Source organism: Limulus polyphemus, unplaced genomic scaffold, assembly GCF_000517525.1.
Source record: "Limulus polyphemus unplaced genomic scaffold, Limulus_polyphemus-2.1.2 Scaffold1968, whole genome shotgun sequence".
In the NCBI taxonomy this organism is placed as follows: Eukaryota; Metazoa; Arthropoda; class Merostomata; order Xiphosura; family Limulidae; genus Limulus; species Limulus polyphemus.
In genome coordinates, this window is record NW_013667578.1 from 67,580 (window position 1) to 92,695 (window position 25,116).

Genomic DNA, 25,116 nt, shown 5'->3' on the forward strand with positions numbered 1-25,116 from the left:
ATCATGCTGCCCTCAGCCAAAGTCTAGTAGAAAAGTTATCCATCTACCAAAAAGGAAAATCATTGTAGCTTCTTGGTTCTTTTCAGTTTTTCAGTTAGCATTGGATTCCTTATACAACAGTGCATGTTCTATATTCCATATCTGCTAGTTGAGGAACTAACAGATATGGAATACCATAAATTGTCTGGTTGACATAGAGAATTTTTGTAAATTATTTTTTTAACTGCCATGAATTTAGACAAAATATTTAACAGTTTGGAAACATGCTTTAGCTGTATGCTCTGAGTGAGAAGAAATTAACAGTAGCTGCTAAATACTGTAATAATTCATAACTTGGTTGTAGCAGATCATTTTTTTTTAACATTGATGTAATTCATGAATTAGATAAGAAGTAAACAGTATGGCCATAATTAGAAACAGGAATAACATTTAAAATGCACAATAAAAACTATATAGCTGATAGCCAACACTACAACTTTACAAGGAGAAGGTTTAACTCGTAGACTTTGAGGATTGTATGAATATCATACATAAGAATTCTTATAACCCAAGTGCTTTCAAAAGGTGGACTGGGAATGACTAAATAAGATTGAGTGTGAGAAAAGATGTAGTGACATTATGGCAGACTACCATGATAGCCCAGAAGTTTTTTGATTAATTTTCAGTGGTTTGTTGCAGATGTGACTCATTTCTGTTGTGCAATGTGACAAGAAACAAGAATGTTAGATATAAAAAGGTCAGAAAGGTTTTGTTTTAAAAAAGACAAAATGTCAAGCAAAAAAATACAGGGTGTTTGATAAGTGTAGAACCATAGGTGATTTGCAGCTTTTCTTAATTTGAGGTATGTGGCTGAGTATGGCATGAGAAGGTGAAGTTAATCCTGCTGTTAATCCAAATCTTTTTGATTTACAAGGACAGAATGTGGAACATTTTCTGTAAAATTTGTTGAAGTACCTATGGTTCCAGTATTCTCAGAGTTACAGAATGTATTGTTGCACTCGTATCATTCCCTGTGTAAAATACATGACCCCACTCAGAAAGAGTTAAGGATGGTTTTTGTTGAGTGTTGTTAGACTTTTCAATCTGTCAATTTAGCATCTTTATAGCCTCTTTGAAACATAGTTTGTTTTAGATTTTCAGTGTGTTTCCAATAATTTGTTTCATCGGAACAGATATTCTTCATTCAGAGAGCTTGACTGTACATAATATTCCATTAGTTTGAATGGAGAAGCAGCTTTCATAGTAAAGATATTATGATCCATCAGTAGGTTTTCTGTACAAGTCTGTTTAAAAGTTTGTCATTTAAAGAGACAGTAACATTGAGAAAGTTAATTTGGGTAGCAGTCACTGCACTGTTGCACACTTTTGAAGAAAAGAGCAACTTCATTCTTCCTTCTCTTAAACTCCTTCTTTCCTTAGTTGGCCATTCCAGCAACATTCTCACTCACAACACTCAACCTAAATCACCCTGTAAATCTCTTAGCTATAGCAGAACACAACTTTTTCCAAACTTAGAAAGCTTACTGAGAAATGCACCAGATACCATCAATATGCCAAGTCACTACACTGTAATATACACAATAGAAACATACACCCATCTCTTGCACTAAAAGCACCCATCACAGAAAGAGTTTGTGACCAAAATTTCTACAGCAAATAGTACCAGTTTCATAAAAGTACATCTTTTTATATCATAAATATTACTAAGAATTTTTGTCCAAATTCTTTTAATATTCTAGATAAGAAATCTACTATTGTTACTTCTACAATCCCTCACTGGAAGAAGAACTTCACAAATTTAAAAAGAGAACTAACTGATTTCTACTTAAGAAGTATAATAAAACCAACCTTATAGTAATAACATCATTTCAAAAATTAGTGTTTCACTGATCATGTTGTTGGATGTACAAAACTGTTTAGTGTAAGTGTTATTATTTAGTTTATTTTGTGACTTTATATTTAATGATTGTTTAATTTTTAAAACAAGAGTGTTGAAGATGGATTGTTTTAAAAGTGCTAGTTGTGATGAATTTCATTACGTAACTCTGTATGAATTGTACATTGTTTGCAGTTAAATTATTGTCTAGGCTTTACTGATATTGTTGACGTCACATTACTCGAATCTTCAGTATTTTCTCATTACCTTAACAGAGTATTGTTGAATCATCGCATCGTTTAGAGAAAGTTTGAGACTGCAGTGAACAACATATAAATATAGGCGACCAAGTGAGTGTAAGTTAAGAACTAAAGAAGCAAAGTTAAGCGCAGTTTAGTCAGAAAAAATAGTAGTGAAAGAAAACATGAAATTAGCTGGCGTGTGAGTGATTAGCCATAATGGGTGATATTTTAAAGTGAGTTTCACAGTTCATTAGAGATAAGGAGAATAATATGTATTGTCAAAGGGTGTTCTAAAGTAATTGAACCCATCTGTGTGGATTTTGACAAAAGGAGACAATTATTTGAAGTTCAGGACACAACTGTGGTAACCCACAGGGTGGTGTAAGTGAATTATTCATTGATACTAGTGTGATAAGAGCAGAGAAAAATGGTTTGTCTTGTCAGTTGGATTCTAAAGTAATTGAATCAGCCTAAGTGGACTTTTGACAAGAAAAGAAAATTATTTAAAGTTTGAGATACAGCTGTGATATCCATAGTGAAAGGAATTTTTGTACATACGTTTAACTTGTTTTGAATATATTATTTTAAAACAAGTGAAGTGCGTGCTGTCCATTTATTGTTCGAATTTAATGCATACAAGTCACAGACAGCTACTTTAGAAGAATCTCAGCCCACACACATATACAAAACCCTGACACATCATAATCAGAAATTATAGATTACCAATTATTATAGTGTACAATCAACCCGATTCTGATTATGTACAGTCAAGTTGATGATGTTATTGTGTAGTATAGTCGACAGTTTAACCTTAAAAACTGTATTTACTACAGAGAATGTATTTTGAAGCTTCATTAAATTTCAAATGGTTGAAATGAGTGAAAAATAAAAATGAAGACTGACCTTGTGACTAGTACACGATTGATACCTAACGTTTTGGGACCGTTGTTATAGAGACAATCCAACCAATTGGTAATTCTGTTTGTCGAGACACAACCAACTTTGAGGTTGTTAAGGTACGTTCTTGCAACTATTCATATTTATTAATAATGGGACAGTCAAATGATGAAATGAAATGTTCCATAACTGTTCAATAGGTTAGTTATTTCAAACAATTGACATCCCACTATTGGAAAATAATGAGACATTCCCACTTTTCAATAGCTTTGTTGTCATGTTCTCCTTGGTGACCTTCCCAAACAATGAGCTAATATACAATGCAGTACTAATGGAGAGCTACATGGCTTATCATTCCAATAATTTTCTGAAAGAAGTTTGTATATATCTCCAGCAAGCATACAGTGTGTATTATCTCTGTGCATAGGGTGCTGTTATCGACCATTTGTTAATATACAGTCTGTAAAGAAATGGGTGTGCTTCACAATGTGCAGAGCATTGTTCTTTAACTATTCTTTTGTTCAATGTATCAACTTATTAAATAAGTGAGAAACAGACAGAGATTGTTTTAACTGTTGATATTTTAGTATATGGTGAATAATGTTTCATGTCAAAAGAAAAGGAAACAGTACAGGGTCATGATTGTAAGCATACTTACATATCAGAAGATTATTGTTGTGAATAAAGTGATCTATGATCAGAAACTTAACAAATTCTACCACTTCTGATTGTTGCTTGATTATGTAATAATCAGCTTAATTCCAATTGCTGAACCAATTATGGTAAAACACTGTCAAAAACTGTGACCATCTCTAACATCATTTTTAACAACCCTCCCCTTTTTGATAAAGAAACTACAACAGTAACAATCACCCTACCTGAAACTATCAAAGCCCCATTTTCCAATTATGAACACTGAAACAAATGTCTAAGAACTCTTCATCTTTTACTGGGTGTGATCTCTTTCAAATTAACACATTTTCAAAGAAGCTTTCTCCATTTGTTGACCACCAAACAAAAAGATATTCCCTGTACTTTCTTATATAAAGAACATGACTCACACTATAAATATCACAGAGAAAATCATTGCCAGTAATCATTTACTTCCTACCATCCACCTTTGTACAGTAGATGTTTCTTCCCTTTACAGTAATATTCCATACAGCAAAGGAAATTGTAAAATTTGCCTCAAAAAGTAACCAACCTTGCTACTCTCTTATTTCTGAGCAATTTCAAATTCAACATCAAACATTACATTCAGATTAATAGTACTGCAATGAGTACTAAAATGGCTCCTAACTATGCCAATATATTTATGAGTCATATTGAAAGCCAGCTTTTACAGCAAAGTCCTGTGAAACCTCACACTTGAAAACATTACATAGATGACATATTTTTTACTGGTATAGCCAATTCTGAATCACTTAGACTTTTTTCTTATGCTAACACCTTTCACAAAAACATCAAGTTTATTCCTTGTTACTCCGCTATTGAAATTGAATTTCTTATTGTTACTGTCTCTTTAAATGACAGACTTTTACACACTGACTTCTACAAAAAACTTACTGACAGACCACAATATCTTCACTATGAAAGCTGCCTCCCCACCCACACTAAATGGATTATTACCTGCAGTAAAGTTCTCTGAATCAAGAAAATCTGTTCTGATGAAACAAATTATAGAAAACACACTAAGAATTAAACCATGCTGCAAAGAGGCTATAAATATGCTAAAATTGACATATTGAAAAAACTAACAACACTAAAAAAACATCATTAAACAGTGTAATACCAAAGAGTCAAACAAAATTCCTCTTCTTACTATCGACCACTTTAAACTCATAAATGTTTTGTGTGTTCTGAAAAACATTTCCATCTATTACAGCTGAATGATTGCCTGAGACAACTTTTTCCTGAAGTTCCTGTTGTCTCCTTCCAGAAAAGAAAACTTTAAAGATGTCCTTCTTCATGCAAAAGTGAATTATACTCCACCACAGAGTGGTTTTCATCCTTGTAATAAAGTTTGTTGTCTAACCTGCAAGTTCATAAAAACTACAAACTTTTTTTTTTCTAACAGTTATGACCAAAAAATGCTAAAGTTACTAAAGAAATTAGTTGCACAACACCATTTACCTCATACACTGTAAAAAAATGCAATTACCAGTATGTATGACAGACCCAAGTGACCTTTAGAAAGCATTTCAACAACCATAAACCTTCTCTTAACACCAAAAAAGACCTCTCTGTTGTCTAGCATTTCAACAAATCTGGTAATTCTATTAATGATGTAATTCTCATTGGTTTGAAACTGTTTCAAAACTAAAGCTGATAGAGAAATGAAAGAAGCCTATTGGATTGCCACTTTAAATATCATTCATCTTTTTAGAATTAGTGGTTTGTAACCATTAATAAGTTCCATTTCAGAAAATTAAAAGTTTTTTTTCTCCTGTGTGGTGTGAATTATTTATTTTATCCTTAGTCTTTCTTTATACTTATTTTTATAATACTTATTGTTTACTAGCAGAAATGCTGCCCAATGGGTGGTTGTTTGCACTAGTAATTACTAATTGTAGTATTCTTACATTATTGAAAAAAAATTGAGAAAAATTAACGTTTTCTAAAACGAAATTTTGTTTTGTGGGAAGTACTGCACTGGAATAGTGTTTGGATTGTGCTCTTTAGTCATATGCAAATAATTGCATCAAAATGATTCAATGTACAGAGCTCAATTTTCATAAATGTTACTTATATAAACTGTAATGTTTTTATATATTAAACATGCTACCCTTTATTGAAAAAAAAAGTTTTTTTAAGCACTCCAGTTTCTCAGTGCTACATTTGAAAATTACATCAATAAAGATATAATCAAACCCTCATGTACAGTCCTAGTAAAAGTCGTGTTCTTGTTGTGAGGAGAGTACTTTTATTTCTAGTTTGTTCTGTTATGAAGAAATTTGTTATTGTACATACCATAGTTATTTTTCTAATTGTCTGAATCTTGAACATGTAGAGTATGAAATTTTTATGGATTTTTGTTTGTGGTGCCACTTAATAGATGGCACAGGAGTTTTGGTTACATACATAGATTCTGACATACATTTCTGTTCATCAAGAAATTTTAACTTATGTTTAGTTTAACTAGGAGATTTTTTACATTCACACTTAATATCTTATATATCCTTTATCTAAAATATCTTTTTTACCTTTAGTACTGGGAAGTATTCTTTTTAATTTTAATTGTTTGAAAACAGGAAAAAAAATTGTTCTCAGAATATACTGATCATTTTGCTGGTTACACCTTGTATATTTGGTAATTTTACTATACAATTAGTTTTCTTATCATAAAGTTTTGTAATCTTTTTGTAGAAGTTGCCTTGATTGAATTTTCATTATGTTTATATTTGGTGTTTATTCCTAGTCTGGATGAGAAGTTAACAACAGTTTTTAAACATCATCATAATATTGATATTAGGAATAAACAACATTATAACACCAAATTGTTGTTTTTCTTTAATTGGACACTCAGTGTTTCACTTTACAGCTTCTTCAGGAGCATTCCACTAAAACTCAAACCTTAACTGACAGTACAGAGCTTACTAGCATTAATTAAAAAATAACAAGTACACTGCATCTTCAAACAGTGTTTTACAGGTCAGTAATTCCAGCTTACTTCATATCTACAAAATCTTAACATTCACGTACAGTTTGTGTTTTAGTGGAGTACTTCTGAAGAAGCTGTAAAGTGAAATACTGAGTGTCCAATTAAAGAAAAAAACAGTTTAGTGTTGTAATGTTTACTTCTAGTATTAAAATGTTTTCATTACACCAATATGCACTACAGAAATTAAATCATAATAATCTGTAGTCTGGGTGAGAAGAAGTAAACAACAGTTTTTAAACATCATAATTAGTAGCATAGATGGGAAGAACTATGCAAAAGTTTTTAAACATCATCATAGTTTTTAGTTTGGGTGAGAAGTAGTAAATGATAGTTGTTAAAGTAATTCATAGTTTGGGTGAGAAGTAGTAAATGACAGTTGTTAAAGTAATTCATAGTTTGGGTGAGAAGAAAACAGTTTTCTATCAGTGCTAATTCCTAGTGTGAGAAGAATTAAGTAATACTTTTTAAATATAATAACTCTTAGTATGCATAAGAAGAAGTAAACAGAAGTTTTAAATATCATAATTCATAGCCTTAATAAGAAAGTATTTATAAACATTGACATTTTTTCCTGGTTTGGATGAAAAGAAGTATGGATCATGTCTGAATATTGGTGTTTATTTCTAATCTGAGTGGAAGGTAAATAACATTTTTTTGAAAATCCTAACAATTAATGAGTAAACTGTTTGTCTAAACATTGTTTATTGAATGAGCAGTAAAGATATATAAACATTTACGATTATTCCTTGTCTGGGTGAGAAGAAATAAAAATCAGTTTTTCAGACATTATGTATTTCATAGTTTGGATGAGAAGAATTATAAAGTATGCCTTGATATTGGCATTTATTCCTAATCTGGATGGAAAGAAGTACATGGCAGGTATTATTGTAATAATTGTAAAAATTCAGTGTGGATGAGATTGTGTAAAAAGTATGTCTAAACATTGGTTTTATTCCACCAACTCTGTGAAAAAAATATAATTAGCAATGTTTGTTGAAGTGAATTTTTATCTATTTGAGACTACTAATTATTGTTAGTTTCTACTTTTGTTTGTTATAGGTGATTATGGCAACAAACAGAATTGATATTTTAGACCCTGCACTATTAAGGCCTGGTAGGATTGACAGGAAGATAGAATTCCCTCCTCCTAATGAAGAGGTAAGATATTCGTCTTTTCCACAGGTGATTGGATTACAGGGTGTTTAACTTTTTCCAAAGAGGCATCCTTTTCTGTGTATGTTTTGAGGTTTTACTGACTTACATTCAAAATTAAACTACTTTATTATCATGGTATACTAATAAACTTGGCATAAAAATGTAGCTAATAATCTGATTTTGATATTATATATAAGTTTTAAGTTCTTAATTTTATAAGGTAATATGTAAAAGAAATCCTCAATTTCCCTTATTATGAGAGTTGTGAGATTTGCTCTTTAGGTCTTCCCTCTTCTCTAATTTATTTACCACTCCTTCAAGAAGTACAGAATGTAATGTAACTTACTCATTGCAATATTGTTATTACTCAAGCAAAGCATAATTTTTATAGCTTTCAGTCTTATTTGGTTAAAGAGCCATAAACTAGAAAATCAGACACCTCTTGCCACACCTACCTCTCTTTCACCAATAGTTCTCTCTGGTGTTTAATACTCAGTATTTATTACCAACAGAAAACCAAAGTTTTGATATATCAAATGACGTACAGAGAATTGGCTATTCTGCTTCCAGTTCAAACTTTTAACTTTTTTCCCACAAGAAATGCATCAATGAGCTTAGCTGAATTTTTAACAGCTCTTATCAAAATAGTTAGAAAGCCAGAAAGATCATGGGAGTTATAGGTCATTATATGTTTTTTATATGTTCATATTTAGTGTTCTTAGGTGCATTATTTAATTAAATAAAAAATTATTTAGTGCAATAGTACCATTAGTATAAAAAAATGGGTTAAGTTTCATCAACAGTCAACGGCAAAAAAAGAAGATCCAGGTTAGTACTATATTTTTTTGTTTTTCATATTTATTCTTTACTTTTTATTATAAAAGTAGCTAAAATGCAAAAATTAAAAATTTTTTAGATTATATTAGGTAAAATGAAGAAAAAATAATGATAATAATTCTTCACAAGGTAGGCTTGTGAGTAGCCAATGAGTTATGTAATTCAATAGGGTAATGTGAGTGACATGTTTCCCAAGTATTTTACTACTTTTCAACTGGTAAAATTTATCAACTTTGTATAGAGTTAGGATAGAGAAAATAACAGATAAAATATAAAGTTTTACTGAAAAAAATGTTTGAAATTTATTTAGGAGGTTTTAGAGACTAAAAAATTATATTTGACAATTTTCAGATGAAGAAAAGTATTTTTAATCTTAAGATGAAAATCACTGTACTCACAGTAAGTCAGCACTTTGACTCCATATATTCACAGAAAATTTTTTAATGAAAATACTTCATTAAAATTTCTGATTTTTTGTCTATAAAAATCTTTTAATGCTTACTGAAAGTTTGCACAATTTAGTGAAGATACACAACACATACTAAAGTTGTAGTATGAAAACTATAAAGGTCAGTTTTGCATCATGAACTCGGACGATTCAACTAAGCCTGTAGCAAGAGTGTTAAATTATTTTTGGTTATTAGTTTTAAATAAGTGTAAATCTAGTTGTTTTTTTAGTTTCCCCACCAAATGTAAGAGATTCATTGATATATATTGGTTCACCAAGGTCACCCCATCTCATTAAACTAAACTTTAATAAAAACTCGGAGCCACCCATATTGTTTGAATATTTATCAATTCTTCCTTTAAAACTTTAACTTTACTGTATCCACTGCATCTGAAGTTAACCCATTCCAAAGGTCAACCACCCTTTTAGACAAAACTGTCTTAGCTGGAGATAACTCCAACCCTGCCAAAATTTATATTTGTGTCCCCTAGTTCTGCCATTCTCGCCATTAATTAAGAAAAAAGACAATGCATCAACACTGTCACTTTCCTTAACAATCTTAAACATCTCAATCAATTCCCCTTTAACTCTTCTTTTTTGGAAAGAAAATTTCAGGAAGCTTAACCTGTCCTTGTATGACAACCTTTCCAACTTAACCTTTTCCAACATTTTAGTGACCATCTTAATATCTTAAAACTGAACAAAGTACTCCAAATGAGGCATAACTAGTGACCTATACAGTAAAATTACAACCTCATTAGACTTGTATTCGGTACTTCTGTAGATACACTTAAAATCTTACTTGATCTACCAGAGAAGAGGTAGTTTTATTAGGTTGATATTGTGTGTTCCATAGTTTGTTGTTTTTCAGTTCCCCATTTTGATAGCTTTTTCTTTCGGTATAAATTTTGATCTTTTGAAAACTAAAGTTAATAAGATAGAGGTAAGCTGGGAAAATCTTGAGATTATGTTTGTGATTTTAAAGTTGAGAAAGTTAGGAAGGACTTGAAGTTTACATGTTATTAGAAAATGAATATCTAAATATATTTTCTGAAATTTGAGATCCAGTTTTTCCAATGTTTGAAATGTGTGTAAAATTTCACTGCTATACAGCTGTGCTAAGACATCAGCAACAGGTTTTTCAGGCAGTAAACAAAGTTTAATAAGAAACAGAAACATTGTTTCTTTAATTGACCATTTGAGAATTTACAAATTCCATCATGAGCAAGCTTTAATAGAAACAGTCTTAATAGTGATGTGAAATACAGAATATAACAATTTACATAAAATAAAAATATAAAAAGCTGTAATTTAGGATATTTGGATGCATAGACACTTAACTATACTTAAGTGGATTAGAAAATTGATTTCAAGTACCACTAGAATATGGGCCTTGATTCTGTAGTGCAGACAATGTACGGGTACAGCTTTGCACTGAAACAACAAAACAATTGTATATTTTCTTAAAGCTCTTAACTTCTAAATGATGTACACATTTGTCAATATAAAACGTTTCACTCTGAAGTAAGATTATTTTTGAATTTCAAACTTGCATTTTTTTGCCTTTATTCATTTATCTAGTATTTGATGTGATAGAATAATTTAATGAAATAAATGAGCTAAAAATCAAGTCAAAACATGGACAAATAATCTGAAGATTTTGTCATTTTTTCTAAATTATTTCTAATTTAATCTTCAAAAAGATGATTAAAAATACTCTCCTACCCAATAGGCTCGGCTTGATATATTAAAAATTCATTCACGTAAAATGAATTTGACAAGAGGTATAAATCTGAGGAAAATTGCTGAGACTATGCCTGGTGCATCCGGGGCTGAAGTGAAAGGAGTGTGTACTGAGGCAGGAATGTATGCACTCAGAGAACGCAGAGTTCATGTCACACAGGAAGACTTTGAAATGGCTGTGGCTAAGGTAAGAAGAAATTTGTGTTTTTAGATGAAAAAAGGGGTTATGTATTAAAGTGTATTAGTTTAAATTCCTTTATAGTTTATATAAGTTTAAGGTTAGAGGAAAGTATTATCTCGTATGTTCAAATTTATTTATGGTGTGACATTTATATAAACTCAGATTAGTGTGTCATTATCTAACTACTATGAATGTTTTATTGTGTTGTGTTTATATAAACCCGGATATTGATGTATGGGGATTTTTTCGTGAGTTTGAACTTCTTTATTGCATATTTGTTTATATGAACTCGAGTTAGAAATTGATGTATAATTATATCATTAGTTTAAATTTCTTTATGGTATGTTTATATAAACTTGGAGGTTGGTGTATAATTATATCAATAGTTTGAATTTGTTTGTGATACCTTGTTTATATAAACTGGCAGATTTTATGTATGATTATATAATTAATCTTAATTTCATTATAGTATCATGTTTATATAAAATCAAGTTTGAGATTAGTATGAATAATGGGCACTTGTTTAATGTTTAAAATGTAATTAACAGTCAAAAGTCAATGTTTCATATTTACACAATTAAAACTTGTTTATTAAAGCCATCAGGGGTTATTTACAAAACGTTTTTTTAAAGCAGTAGTTGTTGACAGCTTTAATAAACATCTTTTAATTGTGTAAATAGGAAACATTCTATTTTAATTACTATGTTTTAGAGATTGCTGTATGATAATACAGATTATCTTGCTAGTTTGAATTACTTTAAGGTAGCATGTGTATATAAATTTAGTTACATATTGATGTATTGGGATTGTCTCATTAATTTGAATTTTGTTATGGTATCACATTTTTATAAACTCAAGAGTTAAAGATTAGTGTAGGATTATCTCAATTTGAATTTGTTTAAGGTAGCATGTTTATAAAAACTGAAAGTAATATATTGGTGTATGTTATCTTATTAGATTCAATTTCTCTATAGCATCATGTTTATATAGCTCTAGAATTAAGAGATTAGTATATAATTACTTCATTAGCCTGAATCTCATTTTGTATGCCATTTATAGAAATTCAGAGTTTGGTATATAATTATCTCATTAATTTTGATTTGTTTTTGGCATCACATTTATATAAACTTGGAGATTGTGTGTGATCATCTTATTAGTTTGGATTTCATTTTGATACCATGGTTATATAAAATTAAAGATTCTTTATAGTATTATGTTTATATAAACTCCAAGATAGGTTTGTGTTTATCTTATTAACTTGAATATCTTTTTGGTATCACATTTGCATAAACTTTGAGATTGGTGTATGATTCTTCACTTGATTAAGTTTCTTTATAGTATCATATTTATATACACTCAAGAGGTAGATATTGATTTATGATTATCTCATTAGTGCGAGTTTCTTTAGTGTATTATGGTTATATAAAAACATTAATGTATGATTACCTCATTAGATCAGATTGCTTCATGATATAATTTTTATATAAACTCAGAGATTGATGTATGATTATCTTGTTAGCTTTCCTTTTTGCTATCATGTTTCTATAAACTCAGAGTTAGAGATTTGTTTATGATTATCATATTAGTTTTACTTTCCTTATAGTATCATGTATATACATAAACTCAAAGTGAAGTTTTTAGGTATGCTTATGTCATTAGATTGAATTTCTTTTTGATATCATTTTCATACTCAGAGTTAGAGATTGGTGGATGATAATCTTGGAATTGAATATGTGTGATTATGTCGTTAGATTGAATTTCTTTTAGGGCTGAGTGAATTAATCAATACAACCAACTACCAGTGAGCACTGATTATATCAATTAGCGTCTCATAAACTAATTGATTAATCAAAATTTTTGATTATTCCAACACTCGATAAATCAAAATTATGATTAAATCAGTTGTCACAAAAATATGCAACTAATAGAAATTAGTTGTTGTGATTATTACTTTTTTCGATTATTCCAACAAATGATTAATCACTATTTCAATTAGATTGATTGTCATAAAAATAGTCAACTAATCAAAATTTGTTGTTCTGCTTGTTATTGGTTTTGATGATTCCAACAATCAATTAACCAAAATTTTGCCATTATGTTTGTTTTTAAGCAAAAAGCTGCATAGTTAGGGGAGAGGGAGGTGCCTAGTGATTTGAGGATCTCAGGTTTGATACCCTTTGACACTAAATTTGCTTGCCCTGTCTTTATCATTGCACAGATGTTAAGGCTGTATGCCACTTTCACTAATTTTGAACTGCTGACTAGAGGGAAGGCAATTAGCTGTCAGCACTTACCTCCAACTCTGGCTACGTAACTGTTAAATAAAGTGTAAGTTTACATTGTGTTATATTTATATTTTACAATGGGGTAATCATATTTTTTAATGTTCTATAAGAGAACATAGATCTATAGGTGGGGTCCAGGGGGCTAAAGCCCCTCCAATGTTTTCAAGAAATTAGCTATTATTTAATGTTCTATAAGTTGGTGCAGGTCTAAGAGTGTCTGTACTCCAATTTATTTCTGAAATTAATAAAAAAAGTACCATACTGTATCAAAAAGAAACATTAAATATCAATATTTTTATGTGATTTGGTTATTAATTACTGTAAAAGCTTTCTCAGTGGTTTCATGAAATCATCACAGCTTGAGGCCACAGTTATTAAATGATTATTACTAAGCTAACACAATGATATTAACATCAACTAAACTTTGTCGCGGTAAATACTCATGCCTGAGCTTTTTCTAGACTAAAAATTCACTTATACTTGCGATATTTGTTTTCATCAAAGTTTGAATTGTTTAGGACACCTGCAGCTCTTATAACATAAACTTGTAACATCATCAAATTTTAATTGTTCAGAAGTTAGAATTCTTATGAGAAAGGTATTTTTTAATATTTTTATGGTGTGAACATATTTTACAAGCTGGCAAAGCATGATTATACATAGTTATATTTGTCATATGACATTATGTTAGGCCTATTATAATTATTATTTTTAACACTACATTCTCAATCTAGACCCTTGGGGATTTTTAAGAATTATAAGAGTGTAAAATGATAGTGTTTGAACCATACTATATCCATCATATCCATTGCTGATGACAGGTTTTGCTTAATCCAGAGCTCTTCATGCTTAATCTGGCTCACACCATTACAATTGTTGATCATGTAAAGTGATGATATATATATAGCACCTAGACAACTATTATGTCTGTTGTATTCCACCCAGCCTGATGAGCTCTGGTATTGAGCAAAAGGCCTTGTTGGCACAGGATATGGCAAATGTTGTGTGGTTGATATATTATAATATATTTTCCTTTGCTTTCACTCATGGATTCTTAGAATTTACTAGCATATTTTGCTTTGCAGCTTTTTGTACTTACATGTTTCTACTTGTTGAATGAGTGTATATTTACATTTTTTCAACTTTTTGTGGCTTTAAATCTTTAAAATTTTTAGACAAAAGGGGGATGCATATCATATTTTTCTAAACCTTAAAGAAATCCATTCAGTGCACTTGATATCACTCAGACTGTTGATTTTTCACTTACAATTTAACCTCACAATTTTTATTAAATGCTGTAGTTATGCATAAACATGTTTATGTTCCAATATACAAGTTGCAAGCACTTAATTAAGCACAGTTTGGTTCTTTAGCTTGTGCCACACTGTTATTGGTCTAATTATGACTTGATATTTATGCATTATCTATCTTGGAATACAAGATCAAATTAAATGAATGTTACTGCTGTTTTTAATATGTTTGTTCTCACTCTTTGCAGGTCATGCAGAAGGATTCTGAGAAGAACATGTCAATTAAAAAGCTCTGGAAATAAGACACCTTTAAGGACTCTTCTTCTATCCAACCCCCCCACCACCACTTGCGTCTAAACAACCAAATTTGGAGAAGGTTATTTGAACTAACTCATATAAAAATGAAACTTTTTTTTTCAATCTAGGAATATTTTTTTTAACTATACATTTTGGAACTTCTGTGACCATTGTACTTTAGCAAGTTCTAATAAAATGTAAATTATTTCCAAATTCAGAATACCCAGTATCTTTTATCATTTGAACAATGTTTTTAATAACACAGTAATAAGTATTGTGAAAGTTTTTTTTTTTTTGCAGTCTGGGGTAGTATGGTTGTCTCTTGGCTGTTTTCATACATTTGCTAATTCACCACGATTGAGTAAATGTTGTCTTTTTTTTTTCCTTCTAAACATCAGTTTTGACATGTGATGTGTAATGTGAATGCTGTTGTTTTTGAGTGTTATTTAATCAGAATTATTCCTTAGATTTTCAACCCTCTGAAAAGAGTTGACATGTACATTGTCTAATAATTTTTATGATTATATTTAACAGGCCCCTTCATGAGCTAGTAGGGGACATTTATGTTGAAAAAAAAAATACCCAATCCAGTTTATCTTAATTTGAACTGAAATATTTTGGACATTTTTACTGGCTAAAAAGAAGGCATTTCCTGCTTCGACCTTCCCTAACCAAATCGCAGGTGAAATCGTTCATATCTCAGTTGAAAGCTAACATAAAAAGGTGATAGCAGAAGCATAAAAGATTTGCAATTGCTTAATTAATGATCACGAGAATGTTGCATTATTAATATATACTGAATTTACTCCCAGTGGGTAGACCTTAGTACTAGCTAGTATGGACACTTGAGGATGCTGTATTTTACTTTAAAATTTATCAATTATCAAACAAAAACTTGTATTAAAGTTGTCTCAAAAAAGATACGTCCAAAACCACCCTCTTTGGGAGTTTCCGGATTGAACTAACTTTTAATATTCAACAAATTGTAGTGTAAAGACACCCATTGGCTCCTGGGGGATGTGTTAATACAGTTTGAACATAAAATTGTAAATTATTTTAAACAGCTTAAATTTTTGTCCTAATTTCCTATAAATACCTTTGTATATTTATGTTTATTCACAATTTGTTTCTTATATTTTCCATATCAAAACATCTCCCAATTTTTTGCCATTTTCTGCTCTCTCTCTTTCTTTTCCATATCCTTATGATTCCCTATATATATATGTATTATCATCTTTTCTTTTAGTATTCTACATTTTTTCTCTTCATCCTTTGTCCATTTGGTACATTACCACAGCTTATTCTTGCTACAAACCATCGTCTTTAAATTTATCTAAATTTAACATTAATTTAATTTTCTCCATATATTTTTCAATCCTAAACATGGTCTTAATTTCCTCTGGGTAATTTGCCACCATTATGCAATTTCACACAAACCATTTTCTTTACCTTCCCCATTATTTTTTCAAATTCATTTATCCTCTAAATGATTTAACTAAATTTACTGAGAACAGTATAGGACTTAATGGGCATCTTTGTCCAACTTCTTTATCATTAAAAAAAATATTTTCATACTTTGTTTGTCTTTCATCAAATATTAATTTTTTTATTACCTTTTTCAAATAATTTCCTTTCATCCACAGTATCAAAAGCAGTGTTTAAATCTATAAAAAATGCATACAACCAGGGCCGGCCTAAGGGCAAAGTCACTGCCTCAGGCCCTACACCTCAGTGGCCGAGTCAATTGTATACTTCTAGTATCTAAACTCAAGTACTCGCCTCTGGCCCCGCACCCTCCTAAGGTTACTATGGCATACAACTTCCCTTTTTTTATCTGATTTGGTTCTTATAAAGGTACTTAAAATAATGTGTTATATTTAGTGGTTTACTTTTTGTCCAAAATCCTGCTGCTTTTTTTCATTAAACTTTCTTGTCATCATTATAGTCATTAGTTTGTTTGTTACATTTAATAATGATACTTCTATAGTTCTTTGCTTCTGCTTCATTTCTCAGTTTGTAAGTTAGGTGCATATCTGCCTCTCTGTTTTGTTACACTTCTTGTTGTCTCTTAATATTTGTTCACAGTTACTAATACTTTATCATTTTTTTAAAATTAAATTCCCATAAAGTTCATTCAACTCAATATCTTGTCCTGGACTCTTTACTTTTTTTAAATGTTTGAATTGATTTTCAAAAATCTCATCCATTATTCGTCATCCACTTTCATTTTTTTCAGTACAGTTTTTTTTATTAGCACTTTAAAATTTTCTTTATTCCATTCAAAATCTTTGCCTTTAATTATTATCATACCTCATACACACACCTTCCCCTCTCTCTTTGAACACCTCAAACAATTTCTTATTTCTTTAATTTTTACTAAGTAGTCCTCTTCAATAGATTTAAATACCTTTCTAGTTCCTTTCTTTTTATGGTTGATATTTGATTATTATAGATCTTGGCTACTTTCTTCTTTAAATGTCTACTTGATGTGGTTAGGCAGTTTCCAGTGGGATAAACTAATATGCCTTATCTAGTAATTCTTAATTTTTTCTTTCACATTTTTACTAGATTACTTTTCAACTTTTTCTAATTTATGAATGTTTTTTTTCTTTTTTTCAGAATCCTATTAACTTTTAAGTCCCAAATTTATGTTTTCTGTCTTCCTCTTTTCCCTCTTCCATTCTAAAAATGGGTTACTCTGCATAGTACCCTATCATTTTGTAATTCTTCATTCTTTTTTATTTGCTATATTTAACTTTTAAATTTTTTTCTAATTTCTTCCACATTTTTTCAGTCACATTTGATTTCATTTCCTCTCTATATGATCTACTTTTTTAATTGTCTTTCCAAAAATTCCATTATCATTTTCCTTAACCTCAAAATCATATTTTTCCAACTTTGACAAACTGTTACTTCTATCTCTCTCTTCCCTGGCATCAGTAAATAAACTAACCCATTTATGACTATGGCCTGGTGGTTAGGGCACTTGAATTGCAATCTATGGGTCATAGGTTCAAATCCCATCACTGAACATGCTTGCCCTTCTAGTCATGGGGACATTATAATGTGATGGTCAATTCCACTATTCATTAGTAAAAGAATAGCTTAAGAGTTGGTAGCAGGTGATGATGACTAGCTGCCTTACATCTAGTCTGTAACTTCAGACTTTGGGTTTATTGCAGGTAGTCATAGCATTGAGTAGCTTTGTGTGAAATTCAACAAACAAAACAAACCATTTATGACAATTCTACCCATTAGACTTCCTGGACCTCACTGCACCTTTTTTACCACATCTATCCCCTCTCTAAGATCAAACCTCTTTTAAACTTGATCAATACCTGTTCCAGATATTTCAGTTATCACAATTTCAGCTACAACTTTTTATTATAAATTTTAACAGAATTCCTATTTAAACACATCTAATCATCACCATTACATTATAGTCCTCCCCCCAGTTCAAACTAAAGTGAATAAATTATGGGTTACTGCTATTGTTTGTCGATGAACACTTTGGCTCTTTAGCTAGTTCCAAGTTCTCCACTTTAGCAACACTTTTCAATGATATTGGGAGTTTCACAAGCTCTGAAACACTCGATAATGGCAATTAGATGCTCAAATAAGACTATAACTCAACTTTAGCAGTTATTTGTAAGCATTATAGAGTAAGATTGAATGAGGCTGTTATTTTTATTCTAAGCCCATCCCTACATACTAATCACTACTGTGCTTAGTGTTAGAGCTTTTATTTATTACTTGTGACTATAGTGACAAATATGTAATTGTGCTTCCTAATATCATTAAAACCATCGTCACACTGAATGTATGGAAATGAAACTTCAAATTTTCTCTCTCAACCAAAAAATTAGTTGTATAGTTTCAACTTTGAAATTTTGAGAACAAGTTTTGACCCACGAATTGAACACTTTATATCCAAACTTAGCTTTATTGTAGCTGTAGGATAATGACAGTCTGGGATTATATCTACCTAGACCTATCTCAGAAAGGCTGCAACTGAACCTCATTTTGAATTGAAAAGAGCAACAGTTGATTATCTTTAAGTAGTTTTCATATTTCTTCATTGGTACGTTGATTTTTACGGGGTTTGGATAGAACAACTGTATTCCCTTTACTTGAGAAGACATATATAAAGGCTTTTTGATCTTCATTTTATCCACTTCACCAATGAAGAATAGTCTTAGGACTAGCTAGTTCTAACTTTAGTCCTTTAACCTTTACCAGAAGAGAGCAGTCTTGGGTCTAGCTGGTTCTTCATCCCTATAGCCTTTAATAGAGAAGAGAAATCTGAAGAGTGGCCGATTCTCACTTTGTCCCTATAGTCTTTAATTGAGAAGATTCTAAAGGGTGGCTGATTCTAACTTCATTCCTATAGACTTTAACAGAGAAGAGAAACCTGAGAGGTAGCTGGTTATCATTTCATCCTTTACTACTTAGGGCCAGAATATTGACTCATAAATAAATCTAAATAGGAAAATTCTATACATAACAATTTATCTTGAATATTGAGTTTGTGGGCCAGATAAAATTAGTTGTGGAGCTCTCAGTTGAACCAGTTGTAATGGAAGAGAAAAGTCCCAGGGCTATCTTCTGTTAATGCAATACTACCTATTTAAACTGCTTTTGTTCCTGAGGTTTTCATGTTCAAGTGTGTGAAGTAGATTGATTTCCATAAAGATGAGATTCAAGTTCATTTCTTATAGAGAGCTGTGTTCAGTTAGATAATCTGATTACATTTCCTGGATGGGCTAGACAATACACCTTCCTGTCTACATGTTTCTTGGCTGAGCTACACAACATACATTTTTATTATGTTACTTGGTAGAGCTAGCCATAACACAGTATATACATGCTTCCTGGCAGAGATATAATTTAAATGATCCTGATTACATGTTTTCTTTTAGATGAAGACATTACACATTTTGTTTACATGTTTTGTGGCTGTGCTAAACACTAAATCATTCTGATTACATTTCCTGTTGGAGCTTGACATCATACATTCTGATTACATATTTCCTTGCACAGCTAAATGTTGCACATTCTGATTATATATTTCTTGGCTGAGCTAGACATTAAACATTCTAACATGCATATTTTCTACCTGAGATAGACATTACATCTTCTTGATTATGTAACGTGGAAGAGTTACACATCAAACATTGCGAGTACAGGTTTTTTGGTAGAAATAGACATTATACATTCTTTTCATGTGTTTATTAACACAGCTAAACACACATTTTGATTAAATATTACCTGGTTGGGCTAAACATTACATCTTCTTGCTTATGTTTTCTGTTAGAAATAGATATTACTTAATCCTGATTACATAATTCCAGAAAGAATTAAGCATTCATCATGTTGGTTACGTTTCCTGGTAAAGCTGCTAGCATTACAACATTTTGAATATTTCCTAGTACAGCTAGACACTACACATTCTGATCACATGTAGCATAGTAGAGCTAGACTTAAAACACTTAAATTACATGTTTCATGGCTGAACTAGACATTACATCATACTGATTGTTTCCTGGCAGAGCTGTAGATTAGACATCCTTATTATATGCTACTTGGTATAGCTAAACATTATATCATTCTAGGGCAGGTTTACTAGACCTTACATAATCTTGCTTATGTTTTCTGGCTGACCTGGAGGTTACATCTTTATGATTATGTTACCTGGTAGAGCTAAACCTTACATTATCCTAGGGCAGGTTTACTAGACCTTACATAATCTTGCTTATGTTTTCTGGCTGACCTGGAGGTTACATCTTTATGATTATGTTACCTGGTAGAGCTAAACCTTACATTATCCTAGGGCTGAAACAAAGGGTACATTATGACCTTATCCAAAAATAGCAAAACAGTGCATACAAGAAAGAGTGTTATTATCAATCAAATATTTTAACAACTGATTAATTAAACATATGTCTTGGAAAAGGGAGGTAAGGGAAAGAATAGAGTTACTTTAATACACTATTTTCAACATCAAAATTATTGGCGTTAGCATATATTTTATACTAATTCTACTATAACACTTCTCTTACACCTTGTAAACTATATATTCAGTTCCTTTTATTGAAGAAATGCAGCCACAAAATGTAACCCTTTGCACATTACCTTAATGGTCTCAGTGGTGACAAGAGGGGCAGGCGCCCCGGGGTCTGTTAAGGGGCCCGGAAGTGGGAAATTCCAAAGCACACTAGAAATGCATACTACTTAATGAGCTAAAATGGCTACTGCTTTTTCATGAATTTATGAAGAAATATGTCATCTAAATTTCTTTTATGAAAGATCAGCAAAAGTTAATGAACAGAATGAAAGGGGTGCCCGATGATATTACTGATCCCAGGGCCTGGGCTGGCTCTTGACGCCCTTGAATGATCTGCTCCAGTGCATGGAAGTAGTTGGTTATGTCATTTCGGTGTTTTTGTTTTAAAACAATGACTTTTGTTTAATTAATTAGCATTACACAAATCATGTTTCCTGGTAGAGCTAGTCATTACATCCTCCTGTTCACATTTTTTGGTTAGCTAGACAATACTTCATTCTGATTACATATTCTATAATATGTTTTCTGGTAGTGCTAGATATTACATCATCCTTATTACATGTTTTCTGGCAGATATAGAAGTTGCATCATCTTGATTGTGTTTTGTGGTACAGCTACACATTACATATTCTGATCAGATGTTTCTGGTTGAGCTTTACATTACCTCATTGTTTTTATGTTTCCTGATAGAACTAAACAGTTTACACTTTGATAATGTGTTTCCTGGCTGAGCTAGACATCATATCAACCTTGTTATATTACACCAGCATGATTACATGTTGTTTTCTGGTAAAAGTACTGTTTCATGGTACAGCTAGATATTATACACCTGGTAGAGCTAGACATGATTATGTTTCATAGTGCAGCTATACATTATATCATCATGATTATGTTTCTTGGTGGAATTAGACATTACATTTCCATATGATGTTTTTTGAATAAGGTAGATATTATACATTATGATTGGGTTTCATGGCTACAATATACTTTAAATCATCCTGATTATGTGTTTCCTGGTAAAGCTAATATTACACATTTCCCAGTGGAACTGGGCATTACAAGTTCTTATTACATGTTTTCTGGTACAGCTAGATACTACACAATTGTTTTCTGGATGACTTAAACATTACATCTTCCTGATTTCATATTTCCTGGAAAAATGTTACATTACATCATCCTGATTATTTTTCCTGGTACAGCTAGATCTATATATGTAAGTGTGAATGTCTCTCTCTCTCTCTTTGGGTCTGTCTTTAAAGCTACAAACTCTGAGTAAAGATACAACTTTGTGCAGGAAGTAACATGGGCTATGTGGTCACAGCCTCAGAGGTCATTTGAGACTGCAAATTGAGGCCAAAGTGACCAGTATAGCAAATATTGGCAAACAGGATGGCCAATTGGTCTCAAATTGATAAGGCCAGATTTTTTGGTAATGTGTCATGAAGGCTATTATTTACATTTCTTCTCTATGTGAGAACTTCTCCTAATCATTCTATCCATGATCGATTATGTGTTAATATTAAAAACTTTGTGCAACCTTGATTTGTGCTCTTTCCCTCCCTCTCTCTTCTTCACATACATGCCTACTCTTTAACTCCCCTTAACTGAAAAAGGCTGGTGCTTTCTCTCAAACATGCACACACACTCCCTTAACTACATAGGCTCACTTCAGCCATATCTTTTGCTTTGTTTGTGTGTACTACAAGAATCAGCTATATGATGACTTTACAAAAACATTTGGTATCAGCAAAGTTTTATTTACGTTATTTTGCAATGAGGAGACAATAAATCAATTCTTCATTAAATGGAATGATAATAAAGTCAGAATATGCTGCAAACAACACTTGACAACACAGGAGAAATCAGGACACCAAAATGTAGGGAATGTTGTTTCGGAAACATGAAATGTCTTGCAAAGCACAGGCAAGAAGCAGGAGCAATGCACCAAGTTTTGCTTTGATTAAAATAGTTTTAGGAAATTTGTATTTATTTTTGTAAATTGTTAGTTTTATTGATTTTAATCAAAATATTTAATTCGGTAAAGAAATCGTTTTATATTTTTGCCAACAAATCAATTAATATGGTTGATTTAATCAAAACAACTCAAGATATTTAAAGCCATTTTCATCTGAGCTTGACATTACTTCATTGTGATTACATTTCCAAGTAGAACTGAACAGTATACATTTTAATAACATGTTTCCTGATTGAGCTAGACATCATATCAACCTTGTTATGTTTCTAGTAGAACCAAATATTACACCAGCATAATTACATGCTGTTTTCTGGTAAAAGGAGACATTAACTTTCCCCGATGCTGTTTCGTGTCAGAATGCCAGATAATTGTCTCCCCAAATGCATCTTCCTTGGTGAACTACAGACCGGAGAATACTCCTGTGGTGGTCAGAATAAGTGCTACAAGGATACACTGAAGGACTGCAACATCAATCCTAATACCTGAGAAACTTTTGCTAAAAACTGCCTAGCCTGGAGGAGTGCTGTTACAAAGGTAGCAGCCACATATGAACAACATCACATCCTGACAGCTCAGAACAAGCATGCAGCACATAATGCAGTAGAAAGCAACCATCAGAACCCACCAGCCCCATTGTTGTCTTGCCCTCATTGTGCCAAACATTTTCAAGCCAGGATTGGGCTAATCAGTCACCTCTGAACACACAAAAGCAATGAATAATGATGAAGATGGTCCTCTTCAATCATAAAGGAGGAACAGTAGCAGATACTACATTATTGTTTTCTGGATGACTTAGACATTCCATCTTCCTGATTTCAAATTTCCTGGAAGAATAAGATGTTAACATCATCCTACATATGCTTGCTGAAGTTAGACATAACACATTCTAATTACATGTTTCCTGAATTAGCTAGACATTAAACATTATTATTATTATATGTTTCGTGTTAGAGCTACACATTGCATCATTCTGAAAACATGTTTCATAGTTCACTATACATGTTATCTTGATAATGATTCCTGTCTGAGCTAGGCAAAATGCATTGTAATTATGTTTCCCGGTTAAGGTTTTGGAGAACTAGAATTATATTCTGGTTACATGTTTCCTAGCTGAGTTGGACGTTACATGATTCTGATAACATGTTTCCTGGTAGAACGAGATATGGCACCATCCTGATTGTTTTTTATTAATTTAGACATTATATAAACCTTGATTAGTTGTTTCTTGGTGAAATTAGACAAGACTCAATCCTAATTATGTTTCCTGATGAAGCTAGATATTATTCATCCTGTGTATGTGTCATGGTAAATCTATAGATTACATTGCTCTGATTATATGCTTCATGGTAGAGTTAAATATTACATCATCCTGATTGCTTTGTATTAAAGCTAGACATTATATGTTCTGATTACGTTTTATGGTTGATCTAAGCATTACACATTCTAAATTTCATGTTACCTGGCTTAGCTAGACATTACATATTCTGATTAAACATATCCTGGAAGAGCTAGACAATACATTATCCTGATAATATGTTTCATGGGCTGGCTAGATCCACGCCCTGATTATATACCCTGAATGAGCTAGGCAATAAGATGTGATTACACATTTCCTGGTTTTAGCCTGACAATACCTCATCCTGATTTCATATTCCCTGGTAGATCTTGACATTATACTATCCTGATTACATGTTTTCTGTTTGAACAAAACATTACATCATCCTGACTGTGTTTTCTGTTAGAGATACATATTCTGGTATCATGCTTCGTAGATAAGCTGAGCAGTAAAAATTACACATTCTGATAAGGTATCCTGCTGGAGCTAGACATTAACATTACATCATCTTCATACTAAATTATGTTTCCTAGTATAACTGGATGTCATAACATAGCATCCTGACTGCTTTAGAATAGCTGTAATTTATATAATTTATAACATTATTGTTTCCTGACTAGTTGGACATTAAATCATCCTTATTATGTTTCTTGGCTGAGGTAAGCATCATGAATTTTGATTACATTTCCATGTAGAGCAAGTCGGTACACATTCTGATTACATGTTTGGTAGAATAACACAATATATTATTATAGTTATGTTCCTCGGTAGAGCTAGAAATTACAAACTTTTATTACATGTACCTTTTCTGATTATCCTAATTACTATTTCCTGCCTGATATAGATATAAAAAAATTTTATTATGTTTC

The 25,116-nt window shown here is 31.4% G+C and overlaps 1 protein-coding gene across 1 annotated transcript in view; it reads left to right on the forward strand.

Moving 5' to 3' along the window:
• The window catches only part of LOC106465511 (26S proteasome regulatory subunit 8), a 74,603-nt gene extending 59,514 nt beyond the window's left edge, over positions 1-15,089 (forward strand). Inside the window, exons 9-11 of the mRNA XM_013925737.2 lie at positions 7,736-7,834; positions 10,849-11,046; positions 14,824-15,089. Coding sequence (XP_013781191.1) covers positions 7,736-7,834; positions 10,849-11,046; positions 14,824-14,877 — 351 coding nt within the window. The 3' untranslated portion in view covers positions 14,878-15,089. The remainder of the gene's footprint in view (positions 1-7,735; positions 7,835-10,848; positions 11,047-14,823) is intronic.
• The last annotated feature ends 10,027 nt before the right edge of the window (positions 15,090-25,116 follow it).